The sequence below is a fragment of the Callithrix jacchus genome, chromosome 9 (genome assembly GCF_049354715.1).
Source record: "Callithrix jacchus isolate 240 chromosome 9, calJac240_pri, whole genome shotgun sequence".
Taxonomy (NCBI): domain Eukaryota; kingdom Metazoa; phylum Chordata; class Mammalia; order Primates; family Cebidae; genus Callithrix; species Callithrix jacchus.
The window spans coordinates 98,277,256-98,298,545 of NC_133510.1; the positions used below are offsets into that span (position 1 = coordinate 98,277,256).

At 41.5% G+C, this 21,290-nt stretch overlaps 1 protein-coding gene and 1 pseudogene across 1 annotated transcript in view; one reads left to right on the forward strand and one right to left on the reverse strand.

The window, feature by feature from the left end:
* Positions 1 to 21,290, reverse strand: part of FGD6 (FYVE, RhoGEF and PH domain containing 6) — a 150,696-nt gene that overhangs the window by 96,314 nt on the left and 33,092 nt on the right. The window contains exon 3 of the mRNA XM_002752868.6: positions 4,859 to 5,003. Coding sequence (XP_002752914.4) covers positions 4,859 to 5,003 — 145 coding nt within the window. The remainder of the gene's footprint in view (positions 1 to 4,858; positions 5,004 to 21,290) is intronic.
* On the forward strand, positions 7,007 to 7,465 carry LOC100408925 (ubiquitin-conjugating enzyme E2 N pseudogene; annotated as a pseudogene).

The window sequence follows — 21,290 nt, forward strand, 5'->3', positions numbered from 1 at the left end:
AATGGCGTGATCTCGGCTTACTGCAACCTCTGCCTCCTGGGTTCAAGCGATTCTTCTGCCTCAGCCTCCAAAGTAGCTGACAATACAGGTGCCTCCTATATTCTCCACTCCTTAGGAGGCTGAGGCAGGAGAATCGCTTGATTCTCCTGCTAATTTTTTGTGTTTTTAGTAGAGACAGGGTTTCACTGTATTGGCCAGGCTGGTGTCAAACTCTTGACCTTAGGTGATCCACCTGCCTCGGCCTCCCAAAGTGCTGGGATTACAGGTATGAGCCACTGCGCCTGGCTAAAATTGTTTATTTTTTGTAGAGATAAGGTCTCACTATGTTAGCCAGGCTGGTCTCAAGCTATCCTCCCACCTTGGCCTCCCAAAGTGCTGGGATTATAGACGTGAGCCACCACACTCAGCCTGATATCACTGACTTTTCCTGAGTTCCTAGAAAGCCAAATTTGTGACCCATCCTCGGGTAATGAATAGGACTATATGATATACATTACTCTGTACAAATCTTCCATTAGTCCTATTATTTTTCCTTCAGCAAGATTTATAACTGATTGGTTGAGCTGTAATTCATATACCACAAAATATGTTTTTACCCTTTTAAAGTATACAATTCAGGCCAGGTGCAGTGACCCATGTCTATAATCCCAACACTTCGGGAGGCCAAGGCAGGAGGATTGCTTAAAGCCAGGAGTTGAATGTCAGCCTTGGAAACATGGCAAGACCACGTCTTAAAAAAAAAAAATTAGCCAGGCATGGTTGTGTATACCTGTAATCCCAGCTACTATGGAGGCAGAAGTGGGAGATCACCTGAGCCAAGGAGGTTGAGGCTGCAGTGAGCCTTGATTTTACCACTGCACTCCAGCCTGGGTGAGAGAGTGAGACTCCGTCTCAAAAATAAATAAATAAATAAACAAATAAAACAATTTAAAAACAAAAACAAAACCTCCATACCCATTATTAATCACTCCTCGTTTCTTTTTTATGGCCGAATAGTATTCCACTGTAGGAATATATCACTTAATTTATCCACTCATCATCTGATTATATTGGGGTTCTTTCCACTTTTTTTTTGAGTCACAGTCTCACTCTGTCGGCCACGCTGGAGTACAGTGGCATGATCTTGGCTTGCTGCACCCTCTGCCTCCTGAGTTCAAGCAATTCTCCTGCTTCAGCCTCCCGAGTAGCTGGAATTACTACAGATGTGCACCACCACACCTGGCTAATTTTTTTACTTTTAGTAGAGACAGGGTTTCACAATGTTGGCCAGGTTGGTCTGGAATTCCTGACCTCAAATGATCCACCCACCTTGGCCTCCCAAGGTTCTGGGATTATAGGCATGAGCCACCACACCTGGCTCTTTCTACTTTTTTGACTATTATGAATAATGCTGCTATGAACATTTCTCTACAAGTTTTTGTGTGGACATATGTTTTCACATCTCTTGGGTACATACCTAAGAGTAGCATTGCTAGGTCATATGGTAACACTATATTTAATTTTTTGAGGGTTGCTAGACTGTTTTCCAAAGTGGCTGCACCATTTTACATCCTATAAGGATCCCATTTTTCCACATCCTGACCAGCACTCGTTACTATACATCTTATTGATTATGGCCATCCTAGTGGCTGTGCAGTGGTACCTCACTGAAGTTTGGCTTTGCATTTCCCTAATGGCTTATGTTGAACACCTTTTTACAAGCTTATTGGCCCCTATATATCTTCTTCAGTCTATTCAGATCCTTATGCCTGGGTTATTTATCTTTTTACTATTTGAGTTCTTTTTTTTTTTTTTTTTAAGATGGAGTCTCGCTCTGTTGCCCAGGCTGGAATACAGTGGTGCAATCTTGGCCCACTGAAACCTCTGCATCCCAGGTTCAAGTGGTTCTCCTGCCTAAGCCTCCTGAGTGGGATTACAGGCATGTACCACCATACCCGGCTAATTTTTGTATTTTTAGTAGAGACAGGGTTTCACCATGTTGGCCAGGCTTGTCTTGAACTCCTGACCTCAAGTGATCATGTTCAGCCCAACCACTGCACCCAGCCTGAGTTCTTACATTTAGATCTATAATCTATTTTCAGCTAGTTTTTGTGTATGTTGAAAGGAAGGAGTTCAATGTCATCCTCTTGCAGGTGGATATCCAGTAACCCCAGCACTATTTGTTGACACCCTGGTTTCTTTAAATAAACATTTTGATTTTTTGTATTACACGTTTTTAAAAGTCACCTGAAATCAATTGTGAAGTGATACTGGTGTAAACAAACTGACTTTAAAAAACTACTCAACCAAGGTCATACAGCTAGCAAGTGAAAAAGCTAAGACTAAAACACAGGTCTCAGGATGCCAAATTTCAAATGTCCCCATTAAAACAAAATACTACCTTACATGTAAACAAGTTTCATGATTACTCATAAAACATAAGAAAAGCCAAACCAGAAACAATATATTTCTTGGTAAAAATACAAAAAGCTTAATTTGAGATGTTTAAGATTTTATTTGTTTATTTTCATAAAAATCAATAATGGCAGCAGGGCGCGGTGGCTCATGACTGTAATTCCAGCACTTTGGGAGGCTGAGGTAGGCAGATCACCTGAGGTCAGGAGTTCAAGACCAGCCCTGACCAACATGGAGAAACCTTGTATCTACTAAAAATACAAAATAAGCCGGGCCTGGTGGCACATGCCTGTAATCCCAGCTACTAGGGAGGCTAAGGCAGGAGATTCACTTGAACCTGGGAAGTAGAGGTTGTGGTGAGTCAAGATCGTGCCATTGCCCTCCAGCCTGGGAGATAAGACGGGAACTCAGTCTCAAAAATGAATAAATAAATAAAATACAAATTTAAAAAGTCAGTAATAGCTAAAAATCTATTAAGCATTCACTTTTTGTGCCAAGCCCTGTTCTAAACAGTGTATAATCATTTAATCATCATAACAATCTTAGAAAACAAGGTCAAGTGTCTACTTTTTTTCTCCTCTTTTTACAGATGGGTAAACTAAGACCAAGTAAAATTAAGTATGCTGTTCAAGATCACAGAGCTGGTAAGTGGTGGGAATCCAGGCAATCTGACTCCAAAGACTGTGTTCTTACCACTACGAAAACAAATTAATTAAGAGAAAGTTAGTCTATTAATGTTATTGCTGTCTCAGATGAAGAGACAGAGAAAGTTCATTAGTGTGGCGGATAATTCTAGAGGGAAATTATTAGTACTAGTGGCATCAGGTAAAAAATGTTAAATGTCCATGATTGGGGGTGGAAGGTACTGGGAATATTTAATGGGTACAAAAACACAGATAGAATAATATCTAGTATTTGATAGCACAACAGAGTTATTATTATAGTCAATAATTTATTGTACATTTAAAAACAACTAAGAGTATAATGGGAATGTCTGTAACACAATTACATACAGGCTCGGTAAATGCTTGAGATGATGAAAAAAATGTACTCTGTTTCACTAAAAACAATGTCCATGATTAAAGAAATAGTCCTATATTTTTTAAAAAAGATAAATATTTAACAGGGCTACTGCAATGTAGCACAACTAATAACATAAAACAATAATATAAATACAGGAAAGGAATGGAAAGGCAGGCACAAACGCAGAGGAAGGAACTGTGGGAGTCTCCACTGACCACAGAATGAATGAGTCAACCAGGCAGTGTTATCACAGGAAGTGTTGGAAAGAGACATAACACCGCCAGGTTAAAGATTAATCCTTCCTTTATACGATGTATCAGTGAGATCCCTGATAGAATTTGGAAACCAATTTCGGTCAGTGCTCCAAGAAGTATGGAAAGAAATTGGAAAAGGTTCACGCAAAAGAAACAACTAGACCAAAACAATCAAAAAGAGTATCTGCTAGGAAAAGAAAACACTTGGAGCCGCTTTCCAAAGAGAGTCCAGACTGATTTAATTATGGCCCTTAAGAAGACAATTTCAATGCTCTTCCTCAAATTTTTCACAGTGAGCCACTGCACCCAGCTAACTTTTTCCCTTTAATAACATCTTTTAAAACTTGGTTTCAAATGAAATAGATAAAATATATTCATGCAAACTAAAGTGACATTATAATGAACCCCCTCATCACACATCTTAAACAACTATGAACACATGGCCAATCTTTATGTATGCTGTGCTCCCCCCAAACACATACACACACTGGATTATTTCAAAGCAAATGATGATGTACTATGAACAGCCATCTTTATTCTTTCCCAAAATGATTTGAGTCTAAAATACACACAATTCCTTTATTTTAGCAGTACAGGGAACAATCCCAAGAGGGGTTTTGTTATCAAAAAGAAAATCAGTGGACATCAGGAAAAATAATTTCTTTGCTGGGCCCTATGTCTCACACCTGTAATCCCAGCACTTTGGGAGGCTGAGGCAGGTGGATCACTTGAGGTCAGGAGTTTGAGAGCAGCCTGGCCAACATAGTGAAACCCTGTCTCTACTAAAAATACAAAAATTAGCTGGGTGTGGTGGCAGGAGTCTGTAATGCAAGCTACTCAGGATACTGAGGCAGGAGGATGGCTTGAACCCAGGAGGTGAAGACTGCAGTGAGTTGAGATCACGTCATTGTACTCCACCCTGGGTAACAGAGTGAGACTCTGTCTAAAAACAATAAAATTTCTCAAAAATCACTAAGTAATCTCTAGGTGATATATACTTGGAAACATAAGAATATTTTAGGTGCCACATTACAGCAGGAATTAAATTTAAATTTGGAAAGTGTTTTTTTATAAGTTTCAAGAAAACTCACAAGGGTATTTGTACCTATCATGAGGACAAATATCATTCCCAAGCTAGGGAGCGGTCAACACACACAAAATGGAAGAAATCAAATACCAAAATATACCTGTTTATCTTCCAGTGGGTCAGGCTCTCCTTTACTTGACTCAGAGCTGACGTCATCTTCATCAGAACTGTTGATGATTTCCTCCTCATCAGAGGGAAGGTCACCAAGACCAAGATCATTTTGTTCCTCCTGGGATGCTCCTGAACTGCATTCAATAGAAAGCAGGTATTAGTCACCTTCAATAATAAGGAGTGCTAGCAAAACAAATCAACATCTTATCTTCATAATGCAAACAAGGTATAGCTAAGAGATTTAGAGGAATGAAAAGACCCAGATCAGCCAACTTTTCCTTCCTTTACCCTGTCTCAGTTGCCATAAACTCAAATTGATTTTTTGAATTTTTAATCAGAAGGTGGGTGAGAAGTAAGTTTCCCAGTTGCTCCCATCCTATGCCTTTACATATCCCTCCCATAGAAGATCAGGTCTCTACTCCTAGAATAAACTAAGAAGCCTTACAGAAAGTGGGCTGGTTTACCATGAAGGGCTGCATAGGGATACCAGAAGAGTTGCTGTTTCCTCGGACCTTGGTGTTTAAAACAATAATAAAAAACAAGTAACAAATCTATGAGGACTAGGGGATAATGATGGTGACTACTATCAACAGTGCAGGTGCAATTGTGAACATGTAGACTGCTCTCTGGTTATCACTGCTCCGTTCACAAGAGATGGGGAGAAAGAGGAAATGTTACAAATTCTCAGACTACGCTCAAGATCCACTGAATTAGAACTACAAGGGGCACAGGACCCAGCAATTTGCCCAACAATTACAACTACCTGGGGCACAAGGCCTAGCAAATAAAAAGCAAGCATGTTTAATGCTTTCCAGGTGATTCTGATACAGGCTGAACTTGGAAAACCACAGAACCAGGCCATTTATCAACTCCTCCTCACCAGCCTGATATCATCAAGGTTTCTCTGTTTGTTTTAAGATAGGTCTCATGAATCTAAAAGTCATTGTTGCAAACCAATCTGTAGGGGGAATTCCATAGGAAAGTTCCCTAGGAAGAGATGAAAAGAATTCCTTCTAGTATTGGCTGTAAAGACTCAAGAGCCAATTGCCTGTAGCAACTGCTTTTCTGTCTTCATTCTACAATAATATCTGCAGAATAGAAGCACATGGGTGGAGCCAGTAAAAGATCCATAGACAATCACCAGGAAAAACACTCAAGCAGAATAAGGAGACAGTTGCATTCCACTCTGGCAGGCTCTTTCAGCAGGTCACAGGCAGGTCGCTCAACCGTCAAGGTTACAAGTTACGAGAATCTCTAACGGGAATCTTAAAAGCTAAAGATAAATGTTCTGCCAGTTCCTGAATACACACAGTAGGATACAGACTTGCCTCAGAAGCCATTCCTGGAGCCCAACTGTTACACAAACCAGTTGGCTAGAGGCAGAGTGCCAAAAGGAACACCTCTCATTGCCAAGGCAGGGTTTCCCATTACTCAGTGTCCAGGGGCCTCTGGGAGTCATATCACAGCCTCGTTACGTGAGTGCACACCTTATCATAGCTCACCAAGACATGTAGGAGACTCACTCCCTGGGGCTAAGGGGTGGATAGAGGGTAGACACTTTCTGGTCAGATCACTGGCAGGATTCACTGTCTCTGGGTGCAGGGATAAGAGCCAACTCCGCTGGGTAGTTAACTGCTGACTGAGACTAACGAGAGCAAATGAGAGTTAACAGGATGGACAGACTACAGGATCTATACCCATATAGCTAGAAGTAAATGTACCCCCACTTCTTTTTAATCTTAATTCCTTATCTCTTTACATCTTCTAAAACCCTGTTAACACAACACATGTTCAATTTCCAAGTGTTACCAGCATCACCTGGAAGCTCCTCAGAAATAAACACGCTCAGGCCTCAACAAACCTACTGCATCAGGATCTGTGGTGCAACAAAAATCTCAGTCTATGTGTGAAAAACTCTGCTCTAAAAGGCTTTTTGGACCAGCCCATCTGGGTACTGTTTTAGATCCTGAATAGATTCAGATACTTAGTAATAGGGCTGTGCACCTGTGAAGAAATTAGATTTATTTTATCTGGAAAGAGAGCTGAAAGGTGTTTCTTGGTCAACATCATCTGGAAGGCTATTATTAAGAACATAGTAGGGAAACAAGACCAGAGGCTGAACTTGGGTTCTGACAAGATGGCTGGGCTGTCCCAAAGGATCATCAAGGAAACCCAGCGTTTGCTGGCAGAACCAGTTCCTGGCATCAAAGCAGAACCAGATGAGAGCAACACTCGTTATTTTCATGTGGTCATTGCTGGCCCTCAGGATTCCCCCTCTGAGGGAGGGGCTTTTAAACTTCAACTATTCCTTCCAGAAGAATACCCAACGGCAGCCCCTAAAGCATGGCTGATGACCAAAATTTATCATCCTAATGTAGACAAGTTGGGAAGAATATGTTTAGATATTTTGAAAGATAAGTGGTCAACAGCACTGCAGATCCGCACAGTTCTGCTATCCATCCAGGCTTTGTTAAGTGCTCCTAAACCAGATGATCCATTAGCAAATGATGTAGTGGAGCAGTGGAAGACCAACGAAGCCCAAGCCACAGAAACAGCTAGAGCATGGACTAGGCTATATGCCATGAATAATATATAAACTGATCAGATCATCAAGTGTACATCACCTCTCCTGTTCTGCCAAGACTTCTTCCTTTCTGTTTGCATTTAATGGACACAGTCTTAGAAACATTATCGAATAAAAAAGCCCAGACATCTTCAGTCCTTTGGTGATTAAATGCACATTGGCAAATCTATGTCTCATCCAGATTCACTGTCATAAAGCATGAGCAGAGACAACAATCTGGATTGTTGCAAAATGTTTAAAAGCAGTGGACCCTCCCTGCTTTTACTCATTCCCCCCATCCTGGTTTAAGTATAAAGCACTGTGAATGAAGGTGGTTGTCAGGTTAGCTGCAGGGGTGTGGGTGTTTTTCTTTATTTTTTTGAGGGGTAGTTAGTTTTAATTTTATGGGCTCCTTTTCCCCCTTTTACAGTGATCTAATTGTATCACTGGTTAAAAGCAGCTAACCAGTTATTTAGAATATGCTCTCTAGCCAAGTCTAACCTTATTTAGATGCTGTAGATGGACAAGCTTGATTGTTTAAACCAAAATGGGAACATTAAACAAACATCACAGCCCTCACTAATAACACTGACTTTTCTGTCAAGTGTAGATTACCTGTTTCAAAAAAAGCGTGTGACCATTTTGTATGGCTTGTCTGGAAACTTCTGTAAATCTTAGGTTTTAGTAAAATAAAAGAACATAGTAACTAGTTATTGCCACATCCATTCAGGATAGAAGAGAGATTAAAGCACAAAAGTGAACATTTGAAAACAAGAAAAAGCAGCTTTAAATATCAAAACTACTTGGATCAAAACACAATGCCATGAAACAAGGAGAGATTTTGGTGTCTCTTCTGAATCCAGCTCCCCACACTGTACTTGGTGATAGACTTGTTTCCCTCATTAAAATCTAAATTTCCAAAGACAAGGAAATTGAAACTGTGTTTTCTAGCTGAATCCCCAGCATAGAGCCAGAAACACAATGGGCCCTCAAGAATTTTTCACCAAATAAATGAAAATGATAGCAGAAAGCAACAGGTGTTGAATTTCAATGGTACAGGTGGCCTGAACCAGGGTGGCTACATTGAATTAGCTACATTGAACTGAGAAAAAGGGATGGATGTAAGAGGAAGAAAACTCGGGGCTGAGTGGGGTGGCCTGTAATCCCAGCACTTTGGAAGGACAAGGTAGGTAGAAGACTTGAACTAAGGAGTTCAAGACAAGCCCAGCCAACAGAGCGAAACCCTGTCTGTACTAAAAATATAAAATTCAGCTGGGTGTGGTGGCATGAGCCTGTAATCCCAACTACTTGGAAGACTAAGGCAGGAGAATCACTTGAACCCAGTAGGCAGAGGCTGCGGTACTCAGGGGGCTGAGTCAGGAGAATTGCTTGAACCAGGGAGGTGGAAGTTGCAGCAAGCCAAGACCATGTCATTGCGCTCAAGCCTGGGTAACAGAGTGAGACTGTCTTTAAAAAAAAAAAAAAAAGAAAGAAAAAAGGAAAAATCATCAGGACTTAGGGTACAGGAAGAAAAACTTATGGAAGATGTCAAGGTGTCAAGTCCAAGTCACCAGCAGAATGAGGGTGACATAAACTTAAACAAGTATTATAATAAGAGAACAGATTTTAAGGGAAAGAAAATGGGTTTAGCAGCAAAATCTAGGATCTACATTTTACATGTTCATTTCTAAAATGATTACACTATTTTCCCACACACTTGTTGGCAGCCTTTGAATCTACCTAGATAATTTTAGATTTCTATTTTTATTTTTTTGAAAAAACAGAGAAGAGTCTTGCTATGTTGCCCAGGCTGATCTCAAACTGCTGGGCTCAAGAGATTCTCCGACCTCAGCCTCCCCAAAGTGCTGGGATTACAGGTGTGAGCCATCATGTGCAGCCAATTTTAGATTTCTGATAATGAAACAAGAATTCCTTAGTGATGCCAATTGTATAGTTTGGAGTTCTTCTTCTATTTATTTCCTTCCCACTGTCCGAATGATAACAGCCTAACACTGTCTGCTTTGTGGGGTAAAGGAACAGGACATAGGGCTTCCTCCACGTCTTCCTGCCTAGTTAGTTCATAATTTGATATCTGAAGGAAAAGGAAAGCAGGCTGCAACAGCAACCAGAACAAAGAGTGGGCTCTACTTCCCCAGGCACTGTAAGTCAGATGTGCTTCTAAAACAAGCCACCATTTCAAAAAATCAGTTTGTTTCCAGTGCACTGGAATTAAGACAAACAAGTAAATCCAGACATAAATTACTACTGATGGGTAACTGTTCCTTCAATTCCACATGCAAACATCTATACATTTGAAGTGAAGACTACAGGATGCCATCACTTTTTAAAAGTCATTTTTTTTTTAATATGCTAGTTTCTCTATATTTACAGCACATTCTCCACTGGAAGGATATCATATTTTTCTTTCAGATAAGAAGTCACATCTAAAGAGAAGTCCTTCTCTTTTAGAAGGAATTATCTTTTTTATTATTATTTTTTGAGATGGAGTCTTGCTCTGTCACCAGGCTGGAGTACGGTGGCATCATCTCAGCTCACTGCAACTTCCACTTCCCTAGTTCAAATGATTCTCCTGCCTCAGCCTCCCAAGTAGCTGGGATTACTGGTATGTGCCACCATGCCCTGCTAATTTTGTATTTTTAGTAGAGATGAGGTTTCTCCATGTTGGTCAGGCTGTTCTCAAACTTTGGACCTCAGGTGATCCGCCCACCTCGGCCTCCCAAAGTGCTGAGATTACAGGTGTGAGCCACCACACCCAGCAGAATTATCTTTTTTAAATACTAAATTTGGCCAGGTCTGGTGGCTCATACCTGTAATCCCAGCACTTTGGGAGACCGAGGCGGGCGGATCACCTGAGGTCCAAAGTTTGAGAACAGCCTGACCAACATGGAGAAACCTCATCTCTACTAAAAATACAAAATTAGCAGGGCATGGTGGCACATGCCTGTAATCCCAGCTATTTGGGAGGCTGAAGCAGGAGAATCATTTGAACCTAGGGGACGGAGATTGCGGTGAGCCGAGATCGCGCCATTGTACTCCAGCCTGGGCAACAAGAGTGAAACTCCATCTCAAAAAATAAACAAATAAATAAGTAAATAAAAATAAAAATACTAAACCTATCTCCTCTAAGAGTTTTTAAGAACAGAAAACCTATACAATGATGAGCCAGCATAGCAATTGCCAGAGTTTGCCACAAAAGCATCCTTGCAAACCCCCATTAAACTAAAATTTCTAGCAAGGAGAAGGAATAAGGGATAGGATGGCCAAGAGAAGGAAAGGAGAAGGAGTGTAAACTGAAGCTTCAAAACACTAAGTCTTCTCTGTTGTTGACAAATTCCAGCTATTTTTTTTCTTCTCTTGCCTGTGATTTTATTCTGAGCTCCTTAACCAAGGAACATTTCATGTAATTCCTCCAAACCTTGAAAGTTCAATTCCCTCACCTTCAGAAGTTTCTTTCTCATTTCCAAGTCACCACATGTAAATCTCAACTTCTGTGATATTTCTCTTCCTCTTCTTTCTACTCCTGACCCAAACTGAACAGAACCTGCTTGTTCTCAGGATGTTGTGATAATTTTTTTTCAAATGCTGTCTCATTGTAATTTGGTGATTATATGTTTCTTTGGCACATTTCACATTTACCACAGAATGAGAGGGGAAAAAAAACTACCATTATGGGCTTGAAGAATGAATATTACATGGAAAAATTAGCAAAATAAATTTTGTTTTTTCTGAGATGAAGTTTCACTCATTGCCCAGCCTGGAATGTAGTGGTGCGATTTTTGCACACTGCAACCTCCGCCTCCCGGGTTCAAGTGATTCTCCTGCCTCAGCCTCCCAAGCAGCTGGAATTGCAGGCATGTACCATCATGCCTGGCTAATTTTTGTATTTTTAGTAGAGATGGGGTTTCACCATGTTGGCCAGGCTGGTCTTGAACTCCTGACCTCAGATGATCCACCTGCCTCAGCTTCCCAAAGTGCTGGAATTACAGGCGTGAGCCACCGTGCCTGGCCAGCAAAATAAATTTTAAACAAGTTATTTAATAACACACTAACTATAAAATTGGTTCATAATTTTCACTAGAAAATTATTTTTGTTTTGTTTTACCAGGAAACATTTCCCCCTTGTTACTTCAGTTCCCTTATAACACTGCAGATTCCAGTGTCACAGTAAAACCATTAATCAAATCAATGTAAAAATAACTATTTATTTATTTATTTGTTTATTTATTTGCTGAGACAAGGTCTCCCTATGTTGCCCAGGCTGTTTTCTAACTCTTGGCCTCAAGTGAACCTCCTGCTTTGGCCACCCAAAGTGCTGGAATGACAGCATGAGCCACCATGTCCAAAAGAACTATTTAAAAAAATCTTTCTTACTCTTCAAGTCTTTTCAGTTACACAGTACTTCTAGAATTTTCTCCATCCCTTACTCTGGTGATTTTTTTTTTTTTTTTTTTTTCTGGTAGAGACGGGGGTTTCACCATGTTGACCAGACAGGTCTTGAACTCCTGACTTCAGGTGATCTACCTGCCTCAGCCTCCCTAAGCGTTGGGATTACAGGCATAAGCCAACGCACTCGGCCACTTGGGTGACGTTCTTGAGATCTACCCCTGAAAGTTTAGAAACCTGCCACAACTTGTGAAATGGGCATACTTGGCCATCTGCATCCTCCATTAAAGCAAGCGTCATGTATTCACGTCATGTTTTTAGGTTTTCCAAACAAAAGTCTGTGCACAATTATTTTAAGTATGTGCAGAGCTAGGTAACAGGACTGAAAAAATATCAAGTTCAATCAGTGTGACTCCTGAGTGCTGGTAGGTAAAGTAGGTAAACCAGATTATCTGGTAGGTCTTTCTCCATTACTAACTGCTTTCACGAAAAAGAAACATCAATGCTTCAGTAATATGTAAGGCTATGGATGCTGATGTTCTTATTGAAGTATAATGGCAGAAATCTTTCCCCCCGAAAAAGGACATATATCAATATTTTATGTCCTCGCATCATAAAGATATCAAATATATTGTTGTTGTTGTTGTTGTTTTTTGAAACAGAGTTTCACTTTTGTTGCCCAGTTTGGAGTGCAATGGTATAATCTTGACTCATCACAACCTCCACCTACTGAGTTCAAGCGATTCTCCTGCCTCAGCTTTCTGAGTAGCTGGGATTACAGGCATGTGCCACCATGCCCAGCTAATTTTGTATTTTTAGTAGAGACACGGTTTCTCTATATGGTCAGGCTGGTCTCAAACTCCTGACCTCAGGTGAACCGCCCACCTCAGCCTCCCAAAGTGCTGGGATTACAGACATGAGTCACTGTGCCCGGCTCAAATATATTAATTTTTAATCTTCTTTCAAGAGGTTGCTTGATTAAAGGTTAGGACAAATTTTAATTTAAAAAACTCATGATTTTATTATCTCGATTTCAGTTTTAAAAGTCCTATATTGTATATATGTAGTATACAAACTTTTTGAGTTAAACTCCTTGATATTCACAAAATAAAAATAAATAAAATAGCTAAAATACTTAAAGGGATAGTACAACAGGAGTTTGATACTTAAAACACAGGAAGAAAGATACAAAAAAAATGAATAAATGAAGAAACCTACAAAATGTACATGATCAGTGTCTTATTTTTTTCCTTCTTAAGTTTTAGAGGTTTTAACAACTGAGCCTTTCAAACTAGCAAGTAGGGTTCTATGGCTTCAAAGAAATCCCACAAAAATATCCAGCTTCCCTGAAATATAAACCAGAAACTGTTTAAAATTGGTTCTGGTGACTCTTTTAGGGTAAAATAAGAGCCTTCAAATGATGGATATTTTTAAAAAACAGGCCAGCTTCATTTTCCAGAAGCAACCTCCATCTTTGCAAATACCATTACTATCACCTTCCCCCAGGAATTACTAGGATTCTTAGACATAATCATGGCCAGGGGTGGTGACTCATGTCTGTAATCTCAGCACTTTGGGAGGCTGAGGCAGGAGGATTGCTGCCTGTCTCAAAAATAAATAAATAAATAAGACCAAAATCAAAATCAGTACCTTGAGGCTGCTATTTAAAATACAGTCCTCACAAGACAACTCTGAAAATGGTTTAAAAAACAAATAGAGGCCGGGCGTGCTGGGTCACACCTGTAATCCCAGCACTTTGGGAGGGGGACTGAGGCAGGGGGACTTCTGAGCTCAGGAGTTCAAGACCAGCCTGGGCAACATGGTGAAACCCTATCTCTACTAAAATACAAAAAAATTAGCCGGGCGTGGCGGCATGCATCTGTAGTTCCAGTTACTGGGGAAGCTGAGGCAGGAGAATTGCAAGAACCTGGGAGGTGGAGGATGCAGTGAGCCGAGACTGCACCACTGCACTCCAGCCTGGGTGATAGAGTGAGACTCCGTCTCAAAAAAAGAGAATGCAAAATTCCTTAAAATAGAAGAGTACCTACATATACACTTGCAACTTTTATATGTAATTGGTTTTAAAGTCATTAAGATTTACTATAAAGAAGCAGTTTTAAAGGGATCTTCCTTCAATAGCCATTAATAAAAGATAATTGGGATGACATTCATATAATGAATTACTAAACAGTTATTTAATTTATTTTTTCTTAATCCCTAGGTTTTAAACTAAACAGCTATTTAAAAAATGAGGTAGGCCGGGCAAAGTGGCTCATGCCTATAAATCCCAGCACTTTCGGAGGCCAAGGCAGGTAGACTTGCACGCAGGAGTTCAAGACCAGCCTGGGCAACATGGTAAAACTCCGTCTCTACCAAAAATTAAAAAATTAGCCAAGCATGGTGGCACATACCACAGTCTCAGCTACTTGGGAGGCTAAGGTAAGAGGATCACTAGAACCCAGGAGGTTGAAGGTGCTGTGAACTGGGATTGTGCCACTACACTCCAGCCTGGGTGACAGAGTGAGACCCCATCTCAAAAAAAAAAAAAAGAGGTAGATGTATGCACAATGGCACAGATCACTCTCCAGGAAATATTGTTAGGTTAAAAAGAAATCAAGGAACACAGTGTGCTCCTATTTGTATACAGAAGCAAAAATAAGAATATATATATACAAAAACATATAAAAAGTGTGTGTGCGTGCACACACACACACACACACACAAACATGCTGGCACACACCAGGCTGCCCCAGAAAACATTCAGAAGAAACCAATAAATACAGTTGAAATACAGTTGTCTCTGGGACTTAAAGTCCTGAGAGTAAGACTTTTTTTTTTTTTTTGAGACAGGGTCTTGCTCTGTCACCCAGGTTGCAGTGCACACCCAGGTTGGAGTGTAGTGGTGTAATCATAGCTCACTGTAACTTCCATCTCCCAGACCTCCTCCAAGATCCTCCTGCCTTGGGCTCCCAAGCCTAAGGGACTTGGGACTATAAGTTGATGCCACCACACCTGGCTAATTTTTGTTTTTCTTCTTTTGTAGAGATGGGGTTTTGCCATGTTGCCCAGGCTGGTCTCAAACTCCGGGGCTCAAGTGATCTGCCTGCCTCAGCCTCCCAAAGTACTAGGTATGAGCCACCACTCCTGATGAAAGATTTTATTATTTGCCCTTTAGTACATTTAAAAAAATTGTTAAAGTTGACCACCCCTCTGACAGAGTCTGAAAAGCTTTATAAAAGGTGGTTCAAAGCATATATGTATTTACACATATACACGCATTACACATATACACACAGTCTCTCTTTGTCGCCCAGGCTGGAGCACAGTGGTAAGATCTTGGCTCACTGCAACCTCCACCTCCCAGGTTCAAACAATTCTCCTGCCTCAGCCTCCCGAGTAGCTGGAATTATTTTTTTTTTTGTATTTTTAGTAGAGATGGGGTTTCACCATGTTGGTCAGGCTGGTCTTGAATTCCTGACCTCGTGATCCACCCACTTCAGACTCCCAAAGTGCTGGGGTTACAGGCATGAGCCACTGCGCCCAGCCACACACATATTTTTATATATGTACAAACTCTTTAGGGAAAGTTTATTTTCTTCACAGGATGATGAGATTAAAGATATTTTCTTCTGTTCTTTCCTTTCTCCCCCTACCCCTAGACTTGGAGGTCTATGTAAGCATTTTCAGGACTACCATTTCCAAAAAAAAACCTCTTTTTTTTTTTTGAGACGGAGTTTTTTCGCTCTTATTACCCAGGCTGGAGTGCAATGGCGCCATCTCGGCTCACTGCAACCTCCGCCTCCTGGGTTCAGGCAATTCTCCTGCCTCAGCCTCCTGAGTAGCTGGGATTACAGGCATGTGCCACCATGCCCAGCTACTTTTTTGTATTTTTAGTAGAGACAGGGTTTCACCATGTTGACCAGGATGGTCTCGATCTCTTGACCTCGTGATCCACCCACCTTGGCCTCCCAAAGTGCTGGGATTACAGGCTTGAGCCACCGCGCCTGGCCTAAAAAACCTCTTTTAACATTTCTTAGGTTGCTAAGATATATAAATTATGGCTTTCTCCAACTGCTGGCAGAGGCAGAGGTTTATTTGGGAGAACCTTAACGCTAAATCTCTAAATAAGTAGGAAGGGGAGATCTGACTAGCCAGTTGATGGCTTAAAAAAAAAAAAAAAAAAAAAGAGGTCAGTAAGAGGGATTGTTCAACAGCCCACAGGGACAACAGAAGAACCACACAACTTGTTGACTATGCCACAGAGAACAACAACATAATAGTAGAATCCATCCCCCATAGTTCTCCATCTGGTTGTGGGAGAGCTTCCTGACCTACAAGCAAAGGTGATCATGTGCTTCAGGGTTCCTGGTCCTATCTTAATGACACTGGAGGAGCCCAGGCTGAAAACAGTTCAACAGACACTCTTGGTCATCTAGCTTAGCTGGGAGGCATCCAGGTCAAGCCTAGCTAGAAGGAATCTTGATCTAGCTACAAAGGAATAAATTGTTACAAAAATGTCTCCTGAAACAAGCACTATGTAAAATAAATCTGCAACATTTAATTACCCTCAATTTTGCTTTCTTAGAATTGGGATACACTTTATGAAATGTGGACAAGTTTCTTTTTAATAGAAATAGAAAAGTATTCTACTAAGCTTGGGGTTGCCTCTGATAAAATATAGCAAGTTCCGGCTGGGCACGGTGGCACAGGCCTGTAATCCCAGCACTTTGGGAGGCCGAGGTGGGCGGATCACAAGGTCAAGAGATCGAGACCATCCCGGCTAACACAGTGAAACCCCCATCTCTACTAAAAATACAAAAAATTAGCTGGATCTGGTAGCGCAAGCCTGTAGTCCCAGCTGCTCAGGAGGCTGAGGCAGGAGAATCGTTTGAACTCAAGAGGCGGAAGATACAATGAGCCGAGACTGCACCACTTCACTCCAGCCTGAACGCGAGTGAGATTCTGTCACATATATATATATATTTATATGGCAAGTCCCCAATCCACTTCCATCACTGCACCAAAGATGGTGTTTCTCTTACTGAAAACTAAAAAGTTTGAAGACAAAGTTAGAGTTGACTTAGTATCATTTCTTTCCTTCATGTCCTCATTATGTAATAGACTGTTTGTACCTACTTGATGCCAGAAAAAATAAAGGCCATTAGAAATAAATAATGAAGTTGGGATGGCTACGAGAGAATACTTCATATTTACATACACACATTTACACATATTACACTCCTGACCTCAGGTGATATGCTGATGTTGGCCTCCCAAAATGCTGGGATTACAGGCATGAGCCACCTTGCCCAGCCTACACATATATTTTTACAAATACTTATGTAATACTTAGAATATATACAAATGGTGATGCCATTTATTTCAGTAAACACTTATCGGGGGCTACTATGTTTTATTTTCTATCTTAGGAGGCAGATGAAGATAATAATGAATTAGTTATAATAGTCAAACTACAAATTCTGTTGACTGCTTCTCTTTATTTTCCTACTGAGACTTTCTTAAACAGATAAAGGCAGGGATTGAGATAATCACAGTCATTTAAGATGAAGGAAAGAACCACTTTCTAAAAACAGACAACTTGGCTGGGTATGATGGCTCACACCTGTAATCCCAACACTGGGAGGCCGAGGTGGGCATATCACCTGAGGTCAGGAGTTCGACACCAGCCTGGCCAACATGATGAAACCCTGCGTCTACTAAAAGTACAAAACCTAGCCAGGTGTATTGTGGGGTGCCTGCAGCCATAGCTATTTGGGAGGCTGAGGCAGGAGAATCGCTTGAACCCAGGAGGCGGAGGTTGCAGTGAGCTGAGATCGTGCCACTACACTCTAGCCTGGGTGACAAGAGCGAGACTTTGTCTCAAAAATAAATAAATAAATAAATAAATAAAATAAAAATAAATAAATAAAAGTTAGTGCATGCTAAAAGCACTAGGCAGTGCACAGAAACCAGGGGCTACAGAGCCAGAAAAATAAGTGCTCTCCCCTTGATTTTGCCACGTTGTAACATGAGGGTAAATAAAGGACCTAGGAGGGGGGCCAGGCATGCACGGGGAGGCAAGACTGGTTAGTGAGTTAGGAGAGAAAAAAGCTCACCCTTTGACTACCTTCTCTAACAGGGTGACATCTTTGTCCTAGTGTCAGCTGTACATGCCCCTTTGCTTCCTCTAAGGTCTTATCATCATAATACTAACAGCCACTGAAAAGGTGGTGAGCCTTTTGGAAAATATGACCACTCTGCCTGCCCATGCCATGCTCTTGATTGTGAGTCAGAGAACAAAACCACTGTGGTGCAAGGCTGAAAATTAAGGCCCAATATTAGGTTCTGCCTTGACATCTAAGGAAAATCAGAGGGCTCCAAATGGTCTCAGTACACACTGCCCTTCCCACTCTGCTTCTGCTGATAAAGTCCCCTGGCCACCCTCTTTATCACAAGGACCAGGCACAGTGTCTGCTTAGCCCTGAGAAGTGGGTGTTAGTTCCCTGCCAGCCAGCAGTTATTCAAACAAGCCAATCACATCCTCTCATGGGAACCAAGGATGGCCCCACCCTCCTGATACTAAAAAGCCTGCCTCCTGCAGCCCCTAGTCATTCCTGAGTACAGGCCTGGGTGGTCAGGTGTGGCATGTTGTGCCCTCCTCCTCTAGGCTGGAATTACATGTGACTGAAACTCTGCTGTTGATCTTACCTGTCCAGTGTCGAGATCAACAGGTATTCAGTGTCAAGAGCATTGGGTATTCAGCCATCCCTGTAACCCTAAGCAGAAATCCCTCCCTCATTAATGGGGTGAAGAGGAGGTAATTAAAACAACCTCCACAGCCAAGTGAGGTGGCTCTCAGCAGGAGGATCCTTTGAGCCCAGGAGTCTGAGATCAGCCCAGGAAACAGAGGGGAGATCCTGTCTCTACCAAACATAAAAAATCAGCCAAGTATGGGGGTGTACACCTGTGGTCCCAGCTACCTGGGAGGCTGAGGTGGGAGGATGGCTTGAACCCATGAGGTTGAAGCTGCAGAGAGCAGGCAGTGATTGTGCCACTGCACTCAGGCTGGGTAATAGCAAGAACCTGTCTCAAACAATGACAACAACAACACAACAAAACAACAACAAACCAACCTCCAGAAAAGGTGCCATTTTCTAGGATCCTGAGGTACAAAGCAGGTATATTGGCAGATTTTAATAAAATTATCCTGAGAAATTACATTGAGGAGTATATAAAGTCAGCTTTGTGTTTACCTAAGTATATTTTGCATATACATCTGGACTCTGCCATGACACACTCAAGCAATTTTTAAGTTAAAGGCATTACCTTACATGTTCCAGAAATGTGGCATATTCCATGTTACAGAATGTTAAATGTTACATTATATACAGACCCCACTATAATAAAAGAGTAGGGGAATTACAAGGAAACCAATAGTTAAAACCAAAGGACATCTGCTTTCATTCCCAGATGTTACTTTATCTAAACCTATTTTCAATTTCCAATAGGAAGGACAACCATAACTGGGATTTCCCACTAATATGGGGAAAAAGGATCGTAGGCTTCTTGGGAACCCATGAGGAGCCATAGCGGGGAGGTTAGTCACTGCTCATGAATAAATCTGTCCAATTCCTTATTTAAAACTATACATGAGTAAGTCTATTTGCCATTTTTCTTCTTCAGGTTCTATCCGCACAAATGATCTGTCTTCAAAGTCTACTCTTAAACCAGTTATAAATCATCAATAACCCCCCAAACCGTAAGGAACTCACTTCTTTCTGGAAGAGCACCCTGGGGAAGCTGTAGAGGGTGTCAGGAAAGGACATGGATTTCTTTCTGCACTCTTTTTTTTGGGGGTGGGATGGAGACTCGCTCTGTCCCCCCGGTTGGAGTGCAGTGGCATGATCTCGGCTCACTGCAACCTCTGCCTCCCAGGTTCAAGCAATTCTCATGCCTCAGCCTCCCAAGCAGCTGGGATTACAGGTGTCCACCACTATACCCAACTAATTTTTTTTATGTTTTTAGTGGAGATGGGGTTTCACCATGTTGGCCAAGCTGGTCTCGAACTCCTGATCTCAAGTGATCTGCCCACCTTGGCCTCCCAAAGTGCTAAGATTACAGGTATGAGCCACCACACACAACCATTTTTTTTTTTAGATGGAGTCTCACTCTGTCACCAGGCTGGACTACAGTGGTGTGATCTCGGCTCACTGCAACCTCTGCCTCCCAGGTTCAAGCAATTCACTTGCCTCAGCCTCCCGAGTAGCTGGGATTACAGGCACCAGCCACCATGCCCAGCTAATTTTTGTATTTTGGTAGAGACAGGGTTTCATCACGTTGGCCAGGCTGGTCTTGAACTCCTCACCTCAAGTGATCTGCTTGCCTTTGCCTCCCAAAGTGCTGGAATAACAGGTGTGAGCCACTGCACCTGGCCCCTTCCTTCACGCTTAATCCCACACATCAGTGAGTTCTTATAGCACTGACATTGCTAACTAGTTGTGTGTTTATTTTTAGCTTCTTTGATGGGGAAACCAAAAAAAAAATCACCGCTTTTCTATCAAACTTAGATTACATCTTCAAAAACTAGAGTCAGGGAAAATTGAAGGGAAGCGAAAATAAACATGCATTCAAGTGAAATAAACAGATTCACTTCTGACAGGATGACAGTTATCACAGTTTCATACATCTCTAGGAGGGAAGGAAGGGCAGCGAGAAGAAAAAAAAATGCTTTTTCAGCCTAAGAGACCTGCATTTGATGGTAGACTCCACCACTCACAGCTGTGTGTAACTGGCTAGTTAATTGGGTTAAGTTTACATTTTCCTATACTATAAAATTGAGATAATAGGCCAGGCACAGTGTCTCATGCCCATAATCCCAGCACTTTGGGAGGCCAAGGCGGGTGGATCACAAGGTCAGGACTTTGAGACGAGCCTGACCAACGTGGTAAAACCCTCATCTCTACTAAAAATACAAAAATTAGCTGGGTATGTGGCATGTGCCTGTAATCTCAGCTACTCAGAAGGCTGAGGCAGGAGAACTGCTTGAACCCAAAAGGCAGAGGTTGCAGTGAGCTGAGATCATGCCATTGCATTCCAGCCTGGGTGACAGAGCAAGACTCCTTCTCAAGAAAAAAAAATTGATAATATACCACCAGCGATGAAGATTAAGTGAGATAATGTGAACATATCTCTCATAAACAATGGAAAGGAAATAAAGACAGCTTTAAAAAGCAGGCATGAGAAAGGGGAGAACATCGTAATTCACCCAGTAAGCAAAATGGCAAGAAGAACTGAAAGTTGTTCTTGTTTCCCCTAGAAATCCCAGAATTTAGTATACCTTTCTTGCATGAATGCATTAAGTGAATGGATTCCATCCTAATATCTCATACATATATGGTATGGTATGATTAGGCAAATCTAACCTGCTGCCTGCTTTTATAAGGTCCATGAGCTA